The following is a 24726-nucleotide window of genomic DNA, read 5'->3' on the forward strand; positions in this document are numbered from 1 at the left end:
CCAATCCACCTACTCTGCACATCTTTGGATTATGGGGGTGAAACCCACGCAGACAAGGGGAGAATGTGGAGTTTGCACATGGACAATGACCCAGGGCCGGGATCGAACCCAGGTCCTCAGCGCCATAGACAGCAATACTAACCACTGCGCCACCGTGCCGCCCTCCTTTTAAGGTCCCCCTTAACCTCCTCCACCAACCCCTGTCAAATTCCACCTATGCACCGCGGCCCTCTGTCAATCGCTCCACCGACAGGGTCATAATTATGTTTAACAATCTCTTAATGCTACTAGAGAGCTGCCTCCCCTTCACCAACCCCGTTTGATCCTCTGAGACCAACTCTGGCACACACCGCTCCAACCTTCTCTCCAATACCTTTGTCAGGGCCTTTATGTATGTATTCAGCAGCGAGATGGCCTATAGGACCTGCACTCCCAACAGATCCTTCCACTTTTTCGGGATCATAGAAATCGACGCCTGGCCAGCATAGCCGGCAACTCCCCCTTCTCCAACGCTTCATTAAACATGCCCAAAAGGTGGGGGGGTGGAGGCCAACTCCGTCACAAACTGCTTATAAAATTCCGCCAGGAAGCCATCCGGCCCTGGTGCCTTACCCGACTGCATCATGCAATGCACTCTATCACCTCCTGTAACCCTAACGGCTCCTCTAGTGCCTGCCTCTTCCCCGCCTCCAACTCTGGGAAGTCCAGCCCATCTAAAAACCAACCAATATCAGCTTCCTGTCCTCCCTCCCAAGCTCAGCCCGACACAACCCCTGATAAACGGCCTTGAACACCTCATTTATCCTCTCTGGATGCGACAACACATTCCCCTCTACTCCGCCTTCACCTGAAGAATTTCCCTCGCCGCTGCCTGTCGCCGCAGCTGATGGGCCAGCATGCAAATTGCCTTTTCCCCATACTCAGTGCAACCCCCCGTGCCTTCCGCCGCTGACCCGCCACCGATCAAACCGCCATATGCCCATAATGTGTGTTTTCTGCCATAAAGACAGATACAAAGTATTTAATGTCGCTGCCATTTCCTTATAATTTCACCTGTCTTCTCTAAGGGGTCCACATTTACTTTTGTTAATCTCTTCCTTTTTCTTTACATATAGGAGGTTTTGTGATCTGTTTTGATGTCTCTTGTGAGTTTTCTCTAATTCTCTTTCCTTTAGCAATTCTGTGGCCATCTTTTGCTGAATTCTAAAATTTTCCCAGTTCTCATGCTCCCTCATGTTTGGCAAGATTGAGTCCCTTCTTTAACCCAATGCTATCTTTAACTTTTCTTGTGAGCCACAGTTGAACCACTATAGCAGCAACACACTCGAACGATCACACATCGAGATGTACAAAGATATTGTGATTTAACAATTTTCAAGAAGGAATTACATAGAGCTCTTGGGGGTAAAGGGGTCATGGTATATAGGGAGGAAAGCGGGGCCAGGGTATTGATATAGATGATAATGAATGGCAGAGCAGGCTCAAAGGGCTGAATGGCCCTCCAGCTTCTATTTTTTATGTTTAACATGGGTAAAGCAGCGGAAATTATACTTATTTTAAATGCCGGCATTTGACAATTTTAGGACTGTAGGATGAGCGGAAATTTTCATGGAGTACAAGCTTCAGAAAGCTGCTAATTACGCGCCAGTAACTAAATTATAAAACAGGCACTCAGGAAAACAATTGATTAAAAGTCTCACCTTGATACTATCCACCACTTTGCGGATATAGATGGTTGCCTGGGTGTACTCCCTCAAATCCCGCTGCTGTTGACAAAGCAAGCCTTCCCGACATTCTCCACAAAGATCTACACATTAAAAAGCAAAGTTTTCAACTTTTAATTTTCTAAAATACAGCTGGACTTTCAGTGATATAAAGAGTTGTGTGTATGGGGTTTGGGGGGGGGGGGGAGGCTTCAGTGACCTGATGCCAGCACCGGCTATTGCAAGGCATGCCCATTTTGAAATGGGAGCCCCAAAGTTTTAGACCCCATGTTTGAATAGAGCCATACACATGTTATAGGTGTGGGCCCAGCACAAAATTCTTTTGTCCTTTCCCACTTAACAGGGAGCACACTTCTAACAAAGCAAATGCACCGGTGCTTCCTGGCCCCCATATTGGGGCCCCAGTTGGGATCCTTGGCACCCAAAAAACAGGCTGTGCACAATCAAACTTCCAAAATTCTTGACCGAGTTCTAGATTACATCACCATTCATTAGCGTTTATCAAGTTAATGCTCTATCGGATGACATTATTTGACTTCACTTGGTATAATTTTAAAATCTTGAAATATAGATGAAGAAACAAATAATAGTTGTTCAAAATCTTGTGGTAAAGTAGGCTCAGTAGTTTGTTCAATAGTGGCAGCAAAATCTACTTGGCGTATAACCAACATGAAACAGATTGCTGCTTTGTTAAGCTACGTGTTACATATTGAATCTGGCACGTGGAAATATCACCATGAAATATACGTAGCTCTATGGTTAAAAAGCTAATTTTGTCCTCACAGGATATTAGCCCATTTCAACTTAAATAAAGACATTGGTATTGGCTGATTGGGCCTGCATCTGTCAGTATGGGAAAGGCTTTACTTTGGATTTGTGCAAACAGCACCGCAGACAGCACAGCTGAACATGACTGTGACTGTGTACAAAAATAGACAGCCTCACCCACTCCACTTGATGTGTATACGCCTTGCTGCAGCTCATGTTGAAACAGGAGCAAAATTTCACCATCGTCACAGGTTTTTAAAACAAGAGGGAGAGAGCAGTGTGGCTACTATAATTGAAATTATGGAGAGAGGAGAATTACCAGCACATTTAAAACCAGTATTTGAAAATTCTTGACAAAAGTAGAGACAAGAGAACGCAGCAGACCATTAAAATTAGAATAATTTACATCAACTGTGGAAATATAACAATTAAACAAAGACAATCCTTCATGCCAACACTCATTTAGGAAAATCTGCTTACCAGGACTAGTGCTATATTCCAGTTGTACAGTGCCAGTTTCTCCAGTGTTTATTAGACGAATAACTTTAATTGTATTATCAACAACAAATAACTTGTGGATGATTTCCCATTCATTTGGCCATAAAAGAGCTACACTGTGCAAAGGAAGATACAGGTTATTGAATTTTGAAAGAATGTTTTAGTTGAACAAAATCACAAACACACAAAATATAAGAGGGTTAATACTGCAGGAGCCCACCTCAAAAATAGCACAAATATTACAGGCCATGGAGTCACAATAGTCAAACACCAACTAAAACAGCTATTAGAATGGAGCTGCTAATTCATCCCCATAGGTTTAACTGGAATTGCCCAGATCTATTTGTTCAGTCTTATTCTTTGAATAAATTTTAGTCACTATCCTCACAAAATGTTGAACAGTATCTGTAGCCATCTCCAAAGTAATGAATTTCTTGCTGCAAGCAGAATATTTTCCATTATTTTAAAGAAGTTCAGCTGCCACAGGCAAATAGAAGTCGTCATTAGTGCATGGTGAACATCAATAGGTTCAGGGCTCAGCACCCCTTCAATAATATTAATTACAGGTCGAAGACCCACGGCACGGAGCCTCAATCGGAGACTGGCTTCTAGCTGCAAGAGCACTTACCAACATTTTGATTACGAAATTGGTATGAAAACCTGTTAACCTTAAAAAAATGATGGATAAAACACAGCTCCAAGACATTTCAGATAGAGAAAAATGAATAGAATGAGATATAGTGTTGCATCTGTAGTCTGTACTGGACAAACGCAGAGGAAAGTCAACCATAGGTAGTAACATCCATCATTCAACCTCCACATACAAGAAAATATAACTTACATTTATATCACTATATTAATCAAACTCCCAACCTGCTTCACAGGAGCATTATCAAACAACATACTGACATATCCATAAAAGGATATTAAAGTAGGTGAAGGTAGGTTTTAAGGAGAAAAAAGATAAAACCAGGAGGATAATTTGGGAAAGAAGTCCAGAGCTCAGGGCCTTGGCAGCTGAAGGCCATCAATGGTGAAGTGAATAAAATCAGGAACACATAGTTGAAGATATCTCAGGGTTGCTGGGGACCGGGAGATTACAGGGATAGCCCGGGTCAAAGCCAAGGAGGGCTTTGAATACAAGAATGAGAATTTTTAAATCGAGGTATTCCTCAACCAGGAGACTATGTAGGTCAGCAACCATAGAGGAGATGGGTAAACAGGATATGGACAGCTGGAGATAGCAAAGACCATAAGATATAGGAGCAGAATTAGGCCATTCGGCCCATTGAGTCTGCTCCGCCATTTGATCATGGCTGCTATGTTCCTCATCCCCATTCTCCTGCCTTCTCCCGATAACCCCTGATCCCCTTATTAATCAAGAAATCCCCCTATCAGAACACCAGATTTGTGCTTGAGATGCTGTTACCTACAGGGTTACAAACCAAGAGCTGGAAGGTGGAATTAGACAGAAAAGTTATTTCTTAGAACATAGGAACTAGGAGCAGAAATAAACAATTTAGTCTCTCGAGCCTGTTCCACAGTTTAATACGATCGTGGCTGATCTCATCATGGCCTCAACTCCACCATCCTTTCCATTCTCCATAACCCTTCAACCCATTCCTAATTAAAAACCTGTCTAACTCTTCCTTAAATTTACTCATTGACCAGCATCCACCACACTCTGGGGTAGCGAATTCCACAGATTCACAACCCTTTGGAAGAAGTAGTTTCTCCTCATCTCGGTTTTAAATTTGCTACCCTTTACCCTGAGACTATGACCTCTTGTTCCAGAATGTCCCAAAAGAGGAAGCATCCGCTCCACGTCTACTTTATCCATACCTTTTATCATTTTATATACCTCAATTTGATATACCCTCATTCTTCAAAACTCTAGAGAGCATAGGCCTAAACTGCTCAATCTCTCGTCATAAGACAAACTCCTCATCTCTGGAATCAATCTAGTGAACCTCCTCTGATCTGCCTCCAATGCCACTACATCTTTCCTCAAATTAGGGGACCAAAACTGTGCACAATACTCCAGGTGCGGTCTCACCAACGCCTTGTACAGTTGCAACACTTTGTTACCGTTATACTCTATTCCTTTAGCTATAAATGACAGCATTCCATTTGCTTTCTTTATTACAAGGCATATATACAGAAAAAGTGGAGAAACACAAATGGGCCTCCCAAACGGTCTACATCTCCAGAACAGCTTGGAGCATAATTCTGAAGAACCCATTATCCTACGCTGTCAAATGTGGTTGAAAACATATAAAATACTTGAGATAGAGAGGAACCCACGAGTTTGGCTAAGACTAGTAAGCATTTCAGGTGCAGTGTCACCAGTAGGAAATAACTGATTCCCCACCTTGTAAAGTGTTACTACTTCAAAGTTGTTGTTGCTTGAGACAAGAGAAAAAAATCCTCATAGCCTTAGATTGATAGCCTGATCCAACAATCTGTAGGAATGCCACTCAGACAGCAATTCCTTTTCTATGAGATAAAGTCTCAGATATGGAGTGACAAATTGCTATTTGCTGTGGAAATGATACATTTTAGAAATACTTCTTGTTGCAAGCTTCTGCCTCAAGAAACCTGAAGGGTCCTTGTTACTGGGAGGAAATGGATGGGGTTAGGGTGTGAGACATACATAAACTACCCCTTCTAGGAAGTCATGAGGCTGTCGAAGGCCTGAAATCCCCAAAACAAATTGTCCCTTTTCCCATGTCGATCAGATTTTGTCCTGTCATTAAGATTAGTTTTGATTATTCATTCTGAGGAATTGCAGGATCTCTATTATCAAAATACTGTTAAATTCAGCACATATCACATAAGCCAACTGGGAAAGCACATTTGACCCAGCAACCAGAGCTTGTTGAGGTTTCTGACAGAATTGTGTTCTCACTTGCAAGATCAACTTGAGGGGATTTGTTCCAGGCGGAATGCTGGTGGCAGCTGGTCCTCAAGCAGAGGGAATCAGCAATAATTTAAGAGTTCAGAGACTGCTCCTGGCATGACTGGGAGAAGAAATCATCCAGGTGGGCCATGCCGCTGGATGTTGCTTCGCAATTTCTTGGAAGACCGAGGGAAAGGACTTTTGATGGTCACCAGAGATTACGACTTGCCAAAACGGTAAGAAGCAAGCCCATTGAAAGCTGAGAGTAGCTTTGAACTGGGTACTGTGAGGACTGCAATCCATGGGGTGCATACTGTTGTGTATATGTATGCAGTGTAGGGTTATCGGTCATGCAGAGACACAAATAAAGGTTACCGTTTAATATTAGTTGCCTACTAAGTAAGGTTTAGTCATTGTTGCTTTTAGTTTGGTTGTTACAGTAAAAGTCTTTTAAGTCGGTAAAATATATTTTTTAAAGTTATCAATCTCTACGGGAATTATAACACTGAACAATAAAGGTAGACATCTAATGAACATTTGGGATTCCTGCCAAAGAGGAAAAAGGAACAGTGCAGCTCAAAACAAAAGTCTGGAGTGGATGAATATCTCCAGATTCTGGAAACAGAGGAACAGGACTAGACCACTCAGCCCTTCAAGCCTGTTTCATCATTCAATTATTTTTGGAAGCTCCTATTGCTCCATAACATCCACAGGCTTTTGCGAGAGGGTTCCAGGTTTCAACTACCTTGTGTGGAAAAAAAAAAGCTTCCCGATTTCACTGAACAGTCTAGCTCTAATTTTGTTGTGCCCTTTTGTTCTCAATTCCCCCACAATAAACAATTCCTGTAGCTGCCATATCAAATCCTTCTAACATTTAAGCACCCCAATGGGAACCCTTCAATTCTCTAAAGTCAAGGAAATACAAGCCAAATTCATGCAACCTGTCTTAATTCAATCCTCCAAGTCTCAGCATCATTCTGTGAATCTGCACTGCTCCCCTTACAGGGTAGCCTTTCTTCCAAAGCTAGTGCCCAAAGCCGAATGCAGTTACTCCAGATGGAGTCTGAACAAGACTCAGTACAAATGAAGCACAACTTGCTCCACTTTATATTCCAGTCTGTTTCAGATCCTCCTCCACCTGATTTTTGTTTTGCATGTAGATACTGAACCAGTGAGGAGACACTAATGATTTTCATTTCAGTTTTCAATGAAACATGTTTCTAAAGAAAATAAAAACTATATTGGAACCATAACTTAGTTGCCTAAAAGGATTAAATGTTTAAGCCTCTGCAGGTGCAGATTGTTAAAACGATGGAATAAGACTCACTGTTTTGAATCCTCTTTGGTCATCGAATCTGCTGTAAACATGAGACCTCCGTGCGGACAGAGAAGTGCATTGTTGCCCACAGATGATACCGGACTGCATTTCGTTGGCTTCCTTCAGCAAACAGAATCAAATGAATGCACAGGGGAGGGATTTATAACAATGCAATATGTTCCACATTGAAGTAGTGCTTTTTGTTCTGATTCAATTATTTCCTCTCTGAATTGGAACATTATTAAAATGCAGATGTTAAGATGTCAGTTCAGATTGCAGCACCTTCAAGTGATTTTCCTGCCTTGCATCCCCTTATCTAATACAAAAGAGCTTATGTGCACCGATATAGTTTGATGACGCTGCATTTTTCCAATGTAGCTTCACCAATAATCCAGGTCTGTTGCTGCACCAGTCTAGCTGGACCAACACTAGCAAGAAGCTGAAGCCATGCTGCTCAACTCTTACCAAGAGCAATGTTCCTCTGGCACAATTCTCAAAACAGAGGGAACAGTAGATGACAGGATTAAATTATCAACTAACTTTCAGTGCTATAGCGGACAGCTGACCGTAGCTGCAAATGTACTTACATGTTAATGAACTAATTATGTACATGAACTTATTCAAAGAGTAAATATTGTCTTCTTTATTCTTTGAAGGTCGCTCAACTTCCACATACAAATGAAATGTTCATCAATGCCCTATTAACGTTTTGGTGCCTTACTGGTCACTTAGGCCTTTTCCACCCTTGCTGCACATAGGGGCATGTTCTGGAACTTCAACATAGCTCTTTTCAAATGGAGCATCAAAAAGGAGACCCAAGTGACATAGACTATATTACTACAAGTACGGATAGCGTCAGGGCACATAGTCTTTGATGTATTCAGTGCCTTCAGCCATTTGTTATCATGTGGAGTGAACTGAACTGGCTGAAGACTGGCATCTGTGATGTCAGGAATATCATGAAAAGGTCGAAGAGGGTCTATACTTGACACTTCGGGCAGAAAACAGTTGCAAATGCTTCAGCATCAGGGAAGCGGTACACAGTGGTATTGTCACTTGACTAGCAATTCAGAGTAAACTCTGGGGATATGGGCTCGAATCCCACCACAGCAGATGGCGAAACTTGAATTCCATAAAAATCTGAAATTAAAATTCTAATATTGACCATGAAACCATTGTTGATTGTCTAAAAATCCCACCTGGTTCACTAATGTCCTTCAGGGAAGTAAAACTGTCACCTTTACCTGGTCTGGCTTACATGTGACTCCAGACCCACAGCAATGTGGTTGACTCTTAAATGGTCTCCGAGATGGCCTAGCAAGCCACTTACTGATGAGCAATAAATGCTGGCCAAGCCAATGCTGGCCACATCCCATTAATGATTGATTTTTAAAAAGCCTAGTCTTTCACACTGGTGTGCTGGGCTTACCCATTATTGAAGATTGGGGTATTTGTGTAGCCTCCTCCCTTCGGTTAGTTGCTCACAAACCGTATGAAATTCTTGTATTAGGTCATTAAAATTGGTGGGCAATAACAACGTGCTGAAAAAAGGAAATTTAATGTAGAAAAACATCCCAAGGTGCTTAACAAGACAGCTATTGTTAAGAATCTTTTTACATTGAGCGACAGGAGTTTGATCAAAAGCTTGATTGAAGAGCAATTTAAAACAGAGACATTTCGAAAAGTGAATTCCAGAGTTCGGGGCCTGAAGCAGCTAAAAGCATTTCTCCAATAGTGGAGAAATTAATGTCCAGGATGCAAAAGACTTCTAGGGCATCTGGTAATGGCATTCCATCAGAAGTGCCAACCAGCTTTCCAGTGGCAATCATATATTACTGGGTGGGAGATGATGGGAAACATGCACAAGTCTAGATCTGACTGCCATCATTAAATCAAGGCCAACAGACCGGGGAAAGTTGACTAAAAATACTTGAAATAAAACGCATTCTAAAAATCAGAAATCTGCAGCAGTGACTGCCAAATTCAGCAATTTAGAACACCTTAGAAAGATTTTCAAAATAAGTACGGTAATCAAATTAACGACTACAAAAACTTAGGAGAAAATGTACGAAGGTGCTATCCTAGAATAAGGCCCAACATTCATCAAAGACCAGGATACAGTGGTGCTTGTACTTCCTATGTGACTCTAAATTCATAGAGGCAGCATTCCGGGCAGAGTTTGCAACTTATAAGTGCATTTGATGAAGAAGAAAGCCACTTCTTAAAAATAAATTTAGAGTACCCAAATATTTTTTTCCAATTAAGGGGCAATTTAGCGTGGCCAATCCACCTACCCTGCACATCTTTGGGTTGTGGGGATGAGACCCATGCGCAGACACGGGGAGAATATGCAAACTCCACATGGACACTGACCTGGGGCCGGGATTGAACCCGGGTCTTTGACGACATGAGGCAGCAGTGCTGACCACTGCGCCACCATGCTACCCCCTGAAAGCCACTTTTTAAGTAAGGCTAAATATTATACTTGAAGCCAAGAAGCATAATTCTTTCCTCACCCATTCACAAAAAAATGCACCTGTCAGTTTAAAATCTCTTGCGATTTTGAACAAAGTATATTTAAATAATGAGAAGTTATATAAAAATAAAACAAAATGTCACCTGATGAATTTTTTCCATTCTTCAACAAAAAACTGGGAAACAATGTATAGAACCTCAGTCTCCTGGAAAACATACATAAAGATACTGTAAATAAAAACCTATATGATTATGGAACAAAGCCAGCCAAAGCAGTTTTCTGTTATGTTGTTACCTGCCTGAGAAATCAGGCTTATTTAAGAAAAACATTTAGTCATAGTAGCCATAGTTTACAATTTGTAATGTTTTTCAGGGTAATATACCTCAACTACGAAATGTTATAGTCAACATCTTGGTCTTACTTTGAAAGCTTGCTATTATCCCGGTTGAACACGGTGCTATCTCAGTTCTCCATATTAATGAAAACACAGATCACTTGGTGTGTGATGCCAAGCCGAATTCAGCTTCTTCACAAGAGGAAAAATCAACAGCCAGCTCTCTGCAGGATGCTCGTGCACCAAGCTGCCAATAGAACAGTATTGGGTAGCTTGGGAACAAGCAACTTGCTGTCAGCCCTCTTCATCACTTTTTCTGCCCTTTGTGCTTTGTTTGCAATAATCCACCAGTGAGCCAATCCCCACATTCTACCCTCCCACCATTTTTGTCAAGTTCCAGGCCTCCTTTTCAGTGTTGCTAACTCCTAGTATGGTGTCAGCTCCATTTATCTGCCTCTCACTGACTTACCATATCCCACCCACCCCACCATCCACTCCAGGAGAGGTGCATCCAGTTACATCAACACATTTAAAAATCGGCCTGATAATTTATTTTCATTATCCTTTGTTCAATAATAATAATCTTTATTGTCATTGTCACAAATAGGCTTACATTAACATTGCAATGAAGTTACTGTGGAAAACCCCTAGTCGCCGCATTCTGGCACCTATCCGGGTACATGGAGGGAGAATTTAGAATGTCCAAATTACCTAACAGCACGCCTTTTGTGACTTGAAAGGGGAAACCGGAGCACCCGGAGGAAACCCATGCAGACACAGGGAGAACACTCCACACAGACAGTGACCCAAGCCGGGAATCGAACTTGGGACCCTGGAGCTGCCAAGCAACAGTGCTAACCACTGTGCCACCCACTATAGAAATAGTACCAGAGTTTTAATCAAAAATAATTTTAAACGTGTGTGACTGATGTTTGAATCCTATGCCACCATGAGCAATGTGCCTGGATTGATCAACCGTTTCAATTAAGTCAGACTGAAATCCCTTAGTTCCCAAACAGTACCACCCGAACTTTCAATATCATTCTTCACAAATCTCTCCAAGCCTTTTTTCTGAGCTCTATTTTACTTCAACAAATTATCCATCCTTTATTGCTAAAGGCTAGAGCCTGATAACTGAATGTGTTTTCAGTGAGTTAAATCTCACACCTAGTACTTGGAAAAGGGTAAGCATTTCCCAGATTATAGTGCATCTGCTGAATAGTTTAGAGATGATTACACACATAAAGTAATCATTTATTCCACCTTACCATTTGCCTGAAAGGATCTTTCACAACCTCAGGACATTCCAAAGCACTTTACAACCAGTGAAATATTTTGAAATATGGCCATTGCTGCAATGTCAAAAATGTGGCAGCCAATTTATCCACAGCACAATACCACAAATATTAATTTGATAATGACTGGATAATCTGCTTTATGTTGCTTGAAGGATAAACACTGGCCAAGACATAACTCCCCACAGTTCTTCAAATAATACCATTTTCATCCATCTGGGTAAGCAGTCAGGGCAGAATGACTTCTTCCTCATTCAAGGCAAGAGAAAGAGATGGGATATAATCATTCTCTCCCATGGATACCCACTGAGTTTCCTCATACCATAAGTTAATCCAATGATGGATTTTAGTGGAGTTACTGGAGAATGCACCCAAGGTGGAAGCTGGCATTTCACACTAGACTGGATACCAATATAGAGACAACCAAGCAGCAAAGTTTGTATAAAGATTCTTTTTAGGATTAGGATTTGGTGGCAGGAGCAAGAGTAGGGGGCAGAGGGAGAGAGGGGAAACATACCTCCTGAAATTTCTTCTTCATATTCAGATGTAGGGAGAAGCCCAGTCGCTAGCACTCTCACCACTGGATTTAAGAGAAAAGGGTTTGATCTCTATCACCCTTTGGATGTGAGGGTTTTGGGATAAGCGGCGAGATAGAATTGCCTTGAAGCAATTACATCGTCTTTACCCCACTCCGATCTAAATTAAAAATAAATTTAGAGTACACAATTCATTTTTTCCAATTATGGGGCAATTTAGCATGGCCAATCCACCTAGCCTGCATATCTTTGGGTTGTGGGGGCGAAACCCACGGAAGCACGGGGAGAATGCAAACTCCACACAGACAGTGAACCGGAGCCGGGATCGAACCTGGGACCTCGGTGCCGTGAGGTTGTACCTTTACTGTTGTACCTTTAAAAATATTGCACCCACCACTGGCAGGTACAGGGATTTATCCATAGACTTCTTGGGTCTGTGCATTTGTATATGTAATACCAATCACTTTGCGTGAATTGGGCCTCTGGCGGCACATGGAAGTGTACTTCCTCTGGGTGCCAATGTTAGGAAAGAGTAGGGATGATGTGTCACTTCGCAATTGCCATCTCAAAATAGACTGCACATTAGCATGACACTTTGCTATTTATGAATGTTCCAACCATACAGGAAAATATTCAAGCATTCGGTACTAACTTATTTACTTGGGCGATGATTAAAGAAACATTCACCTAGAGACAGAGGAAAAAAAAAATTTATGCTGTAGGATGACTAGTATTTAGAGAGAATGTCCTTTTCTTTAAAAGTGGGAGGAGGTGTGATGAACGTAAGAAATTGGTATATATATATTCTATTTTATATCTATTGTAGTAATGGGGCTGTTTTAGCTCAGTTGGCTAGATAGTTGGTTTGTGATGTAGAGCCAGGTCAGCAGAGCAGATTCACCTCAAAGGGGAAAACAGCCTACGGTCATCTGGGACTATGGTGACTTTACATTTAGTAATGTTTATAATAGTTAGCCCTGCTGCCTCACGGCACCGAGGTCCCAGGTTCGATCCCGGCTCCGGTTCACTGTCTGTGTGGAGTTTGCATTCTCCCCGTGCTTCCGTGGGTTTCGCCCCCACAACCCAAAGATGTGCAGGCTAGGTGGATTGGCCATGCTAAATTGCCCCATAATTGGAAAAAATGAATTGTGTACTCTAAATTTATTTTTTAAAAAGTAATGTTTATAATAACTGGAGTTCAGGTATAAATACATATATATCTGTTGCAGTAATATTAATAAATAATCCAGGTTAAGGATACAGACTCTGTGGTTGCTAAAGATGTAATTAAGCTGTTGTAATAGTGAGATTATCGTTCATTTCAACCATGTATGCACTTACAAAGAGGTCTAATGGACTTTTATTTATAGAAAGAACCTTCGAGAGTAGATAATGAGACATTGTGCTGAGACATAGGTAAACTGACCAGGGGATCGAAGTGGGGTAAAGACGATGTAATTAATGGAAGGAGCCAGGTTTGTAGCATGCAGTTTAGCTTTTGATAAGAGTTTGAAGCTGAGGAGCAGCTTTTACCAAAGGCTGTCAGGTTTTTTAATTTTTTTAAATTTTGAGTACTCAATTCTTTTTTTTTCCCCCAATAAGGAGCAATTTAACATGGCCAATTCACCTGTACAACATTGGGTTGTGGGATGAGACCCACGCAGACATGTGGAGAATCCACACTGCAGTGACACGGAGCCGGATCAAACCCGGGTTCTCAGTGTCGTGAGGCAGCAGTGGTAACCACTGCACCACCGTGCTGCCCCCTAAAGGTTAACTAGTTGTCTGCAAAGGACAGCAAGACTTGCAGCTGATGTCTGAAAGGGCCTCTCTTGGGGCTTTTCACAGTAACTTCATTGCAATGTAAGCCCACTTGTGACAATAAAGATTATCTCTCTCTCTCCAAGCACTCTTTCCAAGAAACCTCTATCCAGAGAAGAGCAAGTATCCCTCCATTTGCTAACTTTATACATAAGGGCACTTGAACTGTGAAGGATTTTGCTTAATTGGAGATAGAGAACATATCAGTTAGAAGTTAAAGTGTTCCCTTTCATTGAAGAATTCTTTACCTGTTAATTGTAATAGTAATTGCATTTTCAGTGACGTTAATATGTTTAATCCTGTGTTAAGGATAAAGTTTATTTTAATATAAAGATACCTATTGTTCAGTGGAATCACTCCTGGAGCAAAGCATCCTTTCCTCACAGTTTTAAAAGTTAAAAAAAGTATTTGGGGTCTGGTCTGGGATTTTAACAGAGGTCAGACTATGATGGCAAAGATGGCCTGGGCTTTGGAAAGAAAGAGTAAGGAAATTATTTGGTTTCTGATGCCCTTTGCAGGAGTCACTGAGGACTCCTATGAGTGCTCACCATGAGTGTCTGCTCCATGTAGTTTTGCATCCAACTGAACAACAGCCATCTCATCAAACAGGTCAAAGTCCAGCCCTTCCTGAATGGTGAAGTGAAGGATACAATAGGCTCCAATTATTCCAGATCATAACCCAGTTTCGCTCCTGACCTGTCAGGCAGTGAAAACATCTCTTTAACACCTTACAGCCCCCTCAGTCTAGTAGAGGCATGTGCCACTCTCATGAAACAATTGTCCTATCTCGCAGCTGTCCTGCTGTAATGTCAAAAGTGATGAATTGCATCCCCCCTTTGCCCCACCACAAAAGGCACCAGTGATCCAACAAATGCACATCTGTACTGCAGCCTGACAGATATCATAGCGATCCCCATAGCAATTTGAAATAATGCTGACCCCACTAAAGCTAGGGGGATGGTAACTGCCAGAGCTGTGTTGTACAGGCAGATAGTTGCGGCTTGAGGTCTTCCTACAGTAGATCGCTGATTGATACTGCCTTCTCCTTCAAAATGGTGACAAATTCTCCTCTTTCCCAATCAGTGCTTCTCCTAGGGAATGCTGTATCTACTCCAGTGAAATCCCCAAAGCCAATGGTGGAATTTGAAAGTACATTAGTGGGTGAGCCTGTGAAAAGCAGCACAGGTATTTGTAAAAGTGTTTTGAGCTGTAGAAAGCTGTGTTCAAATTCTCCCGATTTATTAACATCCAACGTTGCACATCCACGTTGATCAGACTATCCCAACAACTCATATTTCAGTCTACTTTACTTCCCAAGAGTGGATTAGCAGTGAAAGCATTGGAAATTCTCAGCTGCTAGAGCTGGTTAACACTGACAGATGCAAATGTGGCCAGTGGCGAATCTGTAGGTAGATTGGGGGAAGGTTTGAAGGAACTCGGGGGAACATTTTATTGATGGAAACAGAGCAGAAACGGTCAGATTTTCTTGCTGTTTTTCACTGCTGTGTGTTGAAATGTGCTGAAAACGTTGAGGACAATCTCTCTCACACATCCCAATTACAGTGTTGCATTGTGATAGGAAACATTAATTGGGTGATGGCAATACCAGCTCAAGTGGACAGCAAAAGGTGCAACAGCATTAACTAAAAGACGAGTAGCTCAAAATTCCTTCCTCAACCCCTGCCACCTAGTAAGAACTCTTACAACACCAGGTTAAAGTCCAATTGTTTCAAACACTAGCTTTCGGAGCTAAGTGAATTCCTCAGGTGAATGCCACCTAGTGGCAGATAAACTGATCCTTCAACACAATGCTGCTTGAGGGATGTCCCGAGTGTAAATCGGCAGCAGTAAATAAACAGATAACACCACTCGTTGCACTTCTAACCAAGTTCGTTCAGTGAAGTACCTGGGAAAAATTGAGTGCTTTGTAAATTTTGGCACATGAAATAGCCTTGCTTCTACCTTTAGATCATGCTTCCAACAGTCAATAAGAATCTCTGACAAGTACTTCTGCTACATGGAAAAACAATAAAAGTTACCCATTTAACATGAATCATTTCTCTCATAGCTAAGCAATTTTAATTAAGGTATATACTAATATTTCACATACCAAATTCAGTAAAAACACAAAAATGTAGGGGGCGATTCTCCAAGCCCCGCGCCGGGCCAGAGAATTGCCACAACCCCGCCACTATGCCGGCGTGCGATTCTCCGAGGTAGGAGATTCGGCGCCATTTACGCCGGCGCGTTTGACGCGGTGCCTGCTGCTGGAATCAGTGGGGCCACCGATTCTCCGGCCCGCATGGGCCAAGCTGATACAAGAGTCCCGCCGGTGCTGTTCACACATGGTCACTGCCGGCGGGAACTCTGCGTGAAGGGCTCCAGCGCCGTGCTGCCCTCCTGTGGGGGACAGAGTCGGTCATCCCCATGCCCGTTTTGTGCCATCGTGAAACGCGACGGTGCGAACACTTGGGCTCCATTTGGGAGAACCACCCCCATACATTTTTGTATTATTTTCATGACTGAATAGTTAACAAGTAGGATTGCCTTGTCAAGCCTCTTACCTCAGGCCATTTGATTAGCAGCGGTCTGTTCTTGTCTTGAAAAAGGCATAGAAGTGCTGATTTCTGCTCATTTGCCATCATCTTGCTCAGAGTCTCGTTTTCTTCACCCTCCTTTTCTAATACCTTCTCCACAAAACAAAAAGCGTTCAGTTAGACTTGTGAAGTAAGGCTTCAGCTAAGTACTGTGTCTAATTCTGGACATGCTTCTTAAAGCTTAGTGTCAAATCCTTGGAGAGGGTGCAGAAGATCAGCACAGTAGTTAGCACAGTTGCTTCACAGCTCCAGGGTCCCAGGTTCGATTCCCAGCTTGGGTCACTGTCTGTGCGGAACCTGCAGGTTCTTCCCGCGTTTGCGTGAGTTTCCTCCGGCTGCTCCGGTTTCCTCCCACAGACCAAAGATGTGCAGATTAGGTGGATTGGCTATGCAAAATTGTCCTTAGTGTCCAAATATAGTTAGGTGGAATTACAGGGATAGGGTGGAGGTGTGGTGTTAGGGTGGAAGTGTGGGCTTAGGTAAGGTGCTCTTTCCAAGGGCTGCTGCAGACTCTATGGGCCAAATGGCCTGCTTCTGCACTGTAAATTCTATGAAATAAGAGACTTACTAAAATGATAGAAGGGGGTGAGGGGCTTCAGTCACACGGTCAGACTGGAGAAGCTGGATTTATGCTGCTTGGTAAACAAAAGATTTAACCAAGATATTCAAAACCTTGAGTGATTTTGCTAAAGCAAGCAAAACACCCAGGAGAGAGATGAGATTTTATGTGGCAAGTTATGGTGATCCGCAATGCACAGCCTGAGGGCTGGCAAAGCAGATTTAGCAGTCACTTCAAAGGGGAATTTGATATATTCTTGAAAAGGAATCTTCTTCAGAGCTCTGGGAGAAGAGCAGGGAACTGGAAATAATTGGATAATTCGAAAAGTCAGCACAGGCACCACAAGCCAAATGGACAATTCGTACCCTGTAAAAGTCTAATTGTATCATCTGAAATTATATACAAGTAATTCCAAAAGATCAAAAAACGTAACCTTTAATTATACTTCATTTCCTGCAAAAAAATCAATTGTAGGAGTGGTGTAGAGGCGCTTAACAGAACCCAGAAGACAGAATAGGGTATAAAAGGAGAAATAATGGAAGCTTATCAGAAAGGCACGGCAATAATCATGGGGGATTTTAATCTACATATAGACTGACAAATCAGATTGCCAAAGGTAGTATTAATGAAGAATTCATAGAATATTTTTAGGTTAGTTTCTTTGAACAGCACATTCTGGAGCCAAGTGGAGCAGGCTATATGGGACCAGGTAATGTGCAACGATCTCACAGTAAAGGCACCCTTGGTAGCAGTGACCATAATATGCTTGACCTTTCCATTCAGTTTGAGGGAGAGAGGAATGGGTTTCAGACTAGTCTTTCAAACTTAAATAAGGGCAAATATGAGGGCATGAAAGCAGAGCTAACTAAAGTGAACTGGCAGATGAGGTTAAGAGATAGGTCAATAGAGATGCACAGGCAGACATTTGAAATGAAAATTGCTTATTGTCACAAGTAGGCTTCAAATTAAGTTACTGTGAAAAGCCCTGAGTCGAACAGGTGAATGTGGCAACTTTAATGGGATATTTCATAATACACAGAATAGATACATTGCAACATGAAAGAAAAATTCCAAGAGGTTAATCCGCCATCCCTGCTAAACTAAAAAATATTTTAAAAAACAGAATATCAAACAAAGAAAAAGCATATAATTATGCAAAGCCAGGTAGCAGATCATCAGAAGTTTGGGCAGAATATATAAAATTCTGACTAAAAGATTAAAAGGGAAAAATTAGAGCACGAGAGAAAGCTGGCTAGAAATATAATAACAATCTTTTATTTTCACAAGTATGAAGTTACTGTGAAAAGCCCCTAGTCCCCTGTTTGGGTAAGCTGGTACAGGAATTGAACCCGCGCTGCTGGCCCTGTTCTGCATTACAAACCAGCTGTCTAGCCCACTGAGCTAAACCATCCCTATCGGACAGCAAGAGGTTCTATCGATAATTTAAAGAGTTAAAGTGAGTGTTGGTCCTATAGAAGTGAACTTGGGGAATTCATGGAAAATAGGGAGACGGGAGATATTTTAGAGAATACAAGTAACATCCCAGAAATAGCTTCAGGAAATGGAGGGGAGGAACTCAAGTTATTTACAATCACTAGGGATGTAGTACTGAGCAAATTGTTGGAACTGCAGGCTGACAAGTCCCTGGATCCTGATGGACTCAATGCTAGGGTTTTAAAGTGTCTAGTGAGACAGTTGAGATATTAACTTTAATTTTCCAAAATTCCCTTGATTCAGGGAAGGTTCCATTAGATTGGAAAATAGTTACTGTAGCTCCTATTTCAAAAAGGAAGGAAGAGAGTGAGCAGAAAACTACAGGCCAGTTAGCCGAATATCTGTGATAAGGAAAGTGTTAGAAACGATTATGAAATACATAATAGCAGGGCATTTAGAAGCATTCAAGGCAATCAGGCAGAATCAGCAAGGTTTTGTGAAAGAGAAATCATGTTCAACCAATTTATTGGGAGTTTTTGAAGGAGTCACATGTCCTGTGGATAAAGGAGAACTGGTGGATGTATTATACTTGGATTTCCAGAAGGCATTTGATAAGAAGCCACAACAAAGGTTATTACGGAAAATAAAAGCTCATGGTATAGGGGGACATATTGGCATAAATAGAAAATTGGCTAGTTAACAGGAAACATACCCTAGGATAAAGTCCATTGGACCCGGCAACTGGTCAGCCTGCAGTTTCAACCATTTGCTCAGTACCACATCCCTAGTGACTGTTATTTTTCTTGAGTTCCACCCTCTTCTCCATTTCCTGAAGCTATTGCGGTCACTATATCTAGAAGGTGGTTTGTGAAGGAGCTGTTGTCAAGTGACAGTTAAACCCCAAACACTTCTTCAGTGTTTCCCTCACTATCTCCTCCTCTAACCAAAAAAAACAATCACTGTAAGGATCCCCGCTGAGTAAAGATCAAGAGGGAGACTCGAGGGCAGGTAGAAGTAGAAAGAAGTTGAACCATGACATCACAGCCTGCAGGCAAGTGATTGGTTGGTGACTGGTAAGTAGTTTTTCTTTTCCTGAGGTGCTATCGTGCGGGGTGCAGTGGTTGCTGAGTGAGTGCTTGCTGGGAAGGGGAGGAAATTTTTAAAAAAACTTACTGCTGGGAGTTTCCAGCTGAATCCGGTCGGAGTGAGGACAGAGTGACGGCTGGGTAAGTAGTAAAGATTTAAATTGCGCAGGGCCATAACTTATTGCTGTTCGCGGGCGGAGTGGTTGCTGGTTAAGTGTTTTATTATTACCTGTATTTAAGTTGGGCGGTTCCTAAACCCTAGACACTACACTTGTAGTGTCCCCCACCCTTCCACCTCCTCTAAGCTAAGGGGTAGAGTGAATAACAGGTAAGCGCTTTCTTTCTTTTTCTTTTTTTATCTAGAGGGGATGGCAGGGAAGGCAGTGCAATGTTCCTCCTGCAGAATGTTTGAGGTGAGGAACGCCGTCAGTGTCCCTGCTGATTTCACCTGTGGGAAGTGGACCCATCTCCAGCTCCTCAGAAACCGCATTAAGGAACTGGAGCAACTTCGGATCATTCGGGAGGCAGAGGTAGTCATATATAGTAGCTTCAGGGACGTAGTTACTCCGAAGAATCAAGATAGATGGGTGACGGAGAGAGGGCTGGGAGGAAGTAGTCAGTGCAGGGATCCTCTGTGGTCGTTCCCCTCAGTAACAAGTATACCGCTTTCGATACTGTTGAGGGGGATGACCTACAAGGGGTAAGCCACGGTGAACAGATCTCCAGCACTGAGCCCGTTCCTGTGGCTCAGAAGGGAAAGAGAGAGAGCAGGAGAGCAATAGTTACTGGGAACTCGATAGTTAGAGGGACAGATAGACGGTTCTGTGGCAACAAAAGAGACTCACGGATGGTATGTTGACTCCCGGGTGCCAGGGTCCGTGATGTCTCGGACCGTGTTTTCAGAATCCTTAAGGGGGAGAGGGATCAGTCACAAGTCGTGGTACACATCGGTACCAACGACATAGGTAAGAGAAGGGACGGGGATTTAAAACAGGAATTTAGGGAGCTAGGGTGGAAGCTGAGAAGCTGGTTTGTTGCCGGTGCCACGTGCTAGTGAGCTGAGGAACAGGGAGAGAGTGCAGATAAACACGTGGCTGCAGGGATGGTGTAGGAGGGAGGGTTTCAGGTACGTGGATAATTGGAGCATATTCTGGGGAAGGTGGGACCTGTACAGACAGGACGGTTTGCACCTGAACCAGAGGGGCACCAATATCCTGGGAGGGAAATTTTCTACGGCTCTTTGGGGGGGTTTAAACTAATTTGTCAGGGGGCTGGGAAAACGAGCTGTAGTCCAGAAGCCAGTGTTAAGAGTAGTGAGGTACTGAGGAGGGTATCAAGGTCGCAGGAGTGTGCCAGCAGGCAGAAAGGTGGGTTGAAGTCGGTCTACTACAATGCAAGAAGCATCCGGAATAAGGTAGGTGAACTTGGAGCGTGGATTGATACTTGGGACTACAATGTTGTGGACATTGCAGAGACATGGTTAGAACAGGGACAGGAATGGTTGTTGGAAGTTCCGGACTATAGATGCTTCAGTAAGAGTAGGGAAGGTGGTAAAAGAGGTGGAGGAGTAGCATTGTTAATCAAGGACAGTTTAACGGCTGCAGAAAGGCAGTTCGAAGGGGATCTGCCTACTGAGGTAATATGGGCTGAAGTTACAAATAGGAAAAGAGCGGTCACGTTGTTAGAAGTTTTCTAAGGCCCCCAAATAGAAATGTGGAAGAAGAAATTGCAAAACAGATTATGGATAGGTGTGGAGGTCTCAGGGTAGTTGTCATGGGTGACTTGAACTTTCCAAATATTGATTGGAACCTCTATAGGTCGAACAGTTCGGATAGGGCAGTTTTTGTACAGTGTGTGCAGGAGGGTTTCCTGACACAATATGTGGATAGGCCGACAAGAGGGGGGGGGGGGGGGGGGGGGGGCACATTGGATTTGGTACTGGGTAATGAACCGGGCCAAATGTTAGATTTGTTTGTGGGAGAGCATTTTGGAGATAGTGACCACAATTCGGTGTCTTTCACGATTGCAATGGAGGGGGATAGGGCCATACGACAGGGCATGGTTTATAATTGGGGGAGGGGCAATTATGATGCGATGAAGCAAGAATTAGACAGCATAAGATGAGAACAGAAACTGTCAGGGAAAGGCACAAATACTGCGTGTCCTTGATAGGTATGTCCCTGTCAGGCAGGGAGGAAATGGCCATGTGAGGGAACCATGGTTCACAAAGGAGGTTGAATGTCTTGTCCAGAGGAAAAAGGAAGCATATGTGAGGATGAGAAAACAAGGTTCAGTTGGGTCGCTTGCGGGTTACAAGGTAGCAATGAATGAGCTAAAAAAAGGGCTTCGGAAAGCTAGGGGTCATGAGAAGTCCTTGGCGGGTCGGGTCAAGGTAAACCCCAAGGCTTTTTACTCTTTTGTGAGAAATAAAAGAATGACCAGGGTGAGGTTAGGGCCAGTCAAGGACAGTAGTGGGAACTTGTGCATGGAGTCAGAAAAAATAGGAGAGGTGTTGAATGAATACTTTTCTTCGATGTCACCAAGGAGAAGGGCCATGTTTTTGAGGATGAGTGTGACATACAGGCGGGTAAGCTGGAGGAGGTAGATGTTCTGAGGAAGGATGTATTAGCAATTTTGAAAAACCTTAGGGTCGACAAGTCCCCTGGGCCAGATGGGATATATCCAAGGATTCTTTGGGAGGCAAGGGATGAGATTGCAGAGCCTTTGGCTTTGATCTTTGGGTCCTCGCTGTCCACGGGGATAGTTTCAGAGGACTGGAGAGTGGCGAATGTTTTCCTCTGTTCAATTAAAGGGATACGAATGACCCTGGTAATTATAGGCCAGTTAGTCTTACTTCAGTTGTCGGTAAATTAATGGAAAAGGTCCTGAAGGATAGGATCTATGACCATTTGGGAAGATGCAGCTTAATCTGGGATAGTCAACACGGATTCGTGAAGGGCAAGTCTTGCCTCACAAATTTGATTGAATTCTTTGAGGAGGTAACTACGGTTGTAGATGAAGGTAGAGTAGTTGATGTTGTATACATGGATTTTAGTAAGGCGTTTGATAAGGTTCCCCATGGTTGGCTCATGAAGAAAGTAAGGAGGTGTGGAATAGAGGGAAATTTGGCCAATTGGATAAGTAACTGGCTATCACATAGAAGACAGTGGGTGGTGGTGGATGGAAAATTTTCAGACTGGAGACCAGTCACCAGCGGTGTACCACAGGGATCAGTGCTGGGTCCTCTGCTATTTGTGATTTTTATCAATGACTTGGAGGAGGGGGCTGAAGGGCTGGTCAGTAAATTTGCTGATGACACCAAGATTGGTCGAGTAGTGGATGAGGTGGAGGGCTGTTGTAGGCTGCAAAAATACATTGATAGGATGCAGAGCTGGGCCGAAAAATGGCAGATGGAGTTCAACCCTGATAAGTGCGAGGTGATTCATTTTGGCAGAAAAAAATTTGATTGCGGATTACAGGGTTAATGGCAGGGTTCTGAGGAATGTGGCGGAACAGAGATCTTGGGGTTCATGTCCACAGATCTCTGAAGGTTGCCACTCAAGTGGATAGAGCCGTGAAGAAGGCTTATAGTGTGTTAGCATTTATTAACAGGGGGCTTGAGTTTAAGAGCCACGGGGTTATGCTGCAACTATACATGACCCTGGTGAGACCACATATAGAGTATTGTGTGCAGTTCTGGTCACCTCATTATAGGAAGGATTTGGAAGCATTAGAATGGGTGCAAAGGAGATTTACCAGGATGCTGCCTGGTTTGCAGGATAGGTCTTATGAGGGAAGGTTGAGGGAGCTAGGGTTTTTCTCTTTGAAGTTGATGAGGATGAGAGGCGACTTAATAGAGGTTTATAAGATGATGAGGGGGATAGATAGACTGGACGTTCAGAGACTATTTCCTCGGGTGGATGTAGCTGTTACAAGGGGGCATAACTATAAGGTTCAGGGTGGGAGATATAGAAGGGATACCCGAGGTAGGTTCTTTACTCAGAGAGTGGTTAGGGTGTGGAATGGACTGCCTGCTGTGATAGTGGAGTCGGACACTTTAGGAACTTTCAAGCGGTTATTGGATAGGCACATGGAGCACACGTGAATGACAGGGAGTGGGATAGCTTGATCTTGGTTTCGGACAATGCTCGGCACAACATAGAGGGCCGAAGGGCCTGTTCTGTGCTGTACTGTTCTATGTTTTATTTCTGGGATGTTTCTTGTATCTTCTGTAGTGAAGACCAACGCAAAATATCTTCCATTTCCTTATTTCCCATTATTAATTGGCATAAATGGGTCTTTTTCTGGTTGACAGGATGTGCCACAGGGATCAGTTCTGAGGCCCCAACTTCTTATATTTTATATAAATTAATTGTATCAAGGAACTGAAGATGCGGTTGCTAAATTTGCTAATGACACAAGGATAGCATTAGATTATTGATTCATTGATTGATTCATGGTTTAGCATAGCTAAAGAGTGAAATTTTTAAAGATGCCTTGACGGTGAAAATACTGTCATTGTTTGAGGTAATGAATCAACTGAACTCTTGGTGTCCTGTGAAAACTTAGACATTGCTTCAGTATTTCAGTGAATGTTTCACACAATGAATAGACTATTGTATTTCAGTGCATTTAGCATTAAGAATGTATCAACTAATTAGTTACAGCAAGGTTTATGGCCAGCAGTGGCATGAAAAGCCTATTTTCATGAGGCAGTGCACGTAGACACTGAATTAACTTTGATGGACACCAGTAAATCTTAAGTATTGCCCAACGTTTGATTAATAAATCATCCTCTAAGTAACAGACATCTATTTGAACAAATCAGGAGGTCTGAGCTGAGAATACCGGGCAGCACGGTAGCATTGTGGATAGCACAATCGCTTCACAGCTCTAGGGTCTCAGGTTCGATTCTGGCTTGGGTCACTGTCTGTGCGGAGTCTGCACATACTCCCCGTGTGTGCGTGGGTTTCCTCCGGGTGTTCCGCTTTCCTCCCACAGTCCAAGGATGTGCAGGTTACGTGGATTGGCCATGATAAATTGCCCTTAGTGTCCAAAATTGCCCTTAGTGTTGGGTGGGGTTACTGGGTTATGGGGATAGGGTGGAGGTGTTAACCTTGGGTAGGGTGCTCTTTCCAGGAGCAGGTGCAGACTCAATGGGCCAAATGGCCTCCTTCTGCACTGTAAATTCTACGAAATTAGAAACCAATGAGAGTACATGAGGGATTAGACCATCAATAAGGATTTCCTTAAAGTCACCCCCTGAATTCCTGGGCCTCCTGAATTCATGAATCACCCATTTATTTATTTTTAAAAAGTGATTTCTTTATGCTTTTATGTTTAATGATTTCCTTTGCTATGTGCTTGACCAACTCATGTATT

General features: G+C 42.8%; 1 protein-coding gene across 3 annotated transcripts in view; it reads right to left on the minus strand.

Moving 5' to 3' along the window:
- Positions 1 to 24726, minus strand: part of usp48 (ubiquitin specific peptidase 48) — a 155343-nt gene that overhangs the window by 9345 nt on the left and 121272 nt on the right. For all 3 annotated transcript variants that reach the window (XM_038821325.1, XM_038821324.1, XM_038821323.1), the window contains exons 17-21: positions 16234 to 16356; positions 9827 to 9888; positions 7217 to 7327; positions 2973 to 3106; positions 1701 to 1807 (exon numbers count right to left, since the gene is read on the minus strand). In XM_038821325.1, the coding sequence (XP_038677253.1) occupies positions 1701 to 1807; positions 2973 to 3106; positions 7217 to 7327; positions 9827 to 9888; positions 16234 to 16356 (537 nt within the window). The remainder of the gene's footprint in view (positions 1 to 1700; positions 1808 to 2972; positions 3107 to 7216; positions 7328 to 9826; positions 9889 to 16233; positions 16357 to 24726) is intronic.

This window comes from Scyliorhinus canicula, chromosome 16, assembly GCF_902713615.1.
Source record: "Scyliorhinus canicula chromosome 16, sScyCan1.1, whole genome shotgun sequence".
Taxonomy (NCBI): domain Eukaryota; kingdom Metazoa; phylum Chordata; class Chondrichthyes; order Carcharhiniformes; family Scyliorhinidae; genus Scyliorhinus; species Scyliorhinus canicula.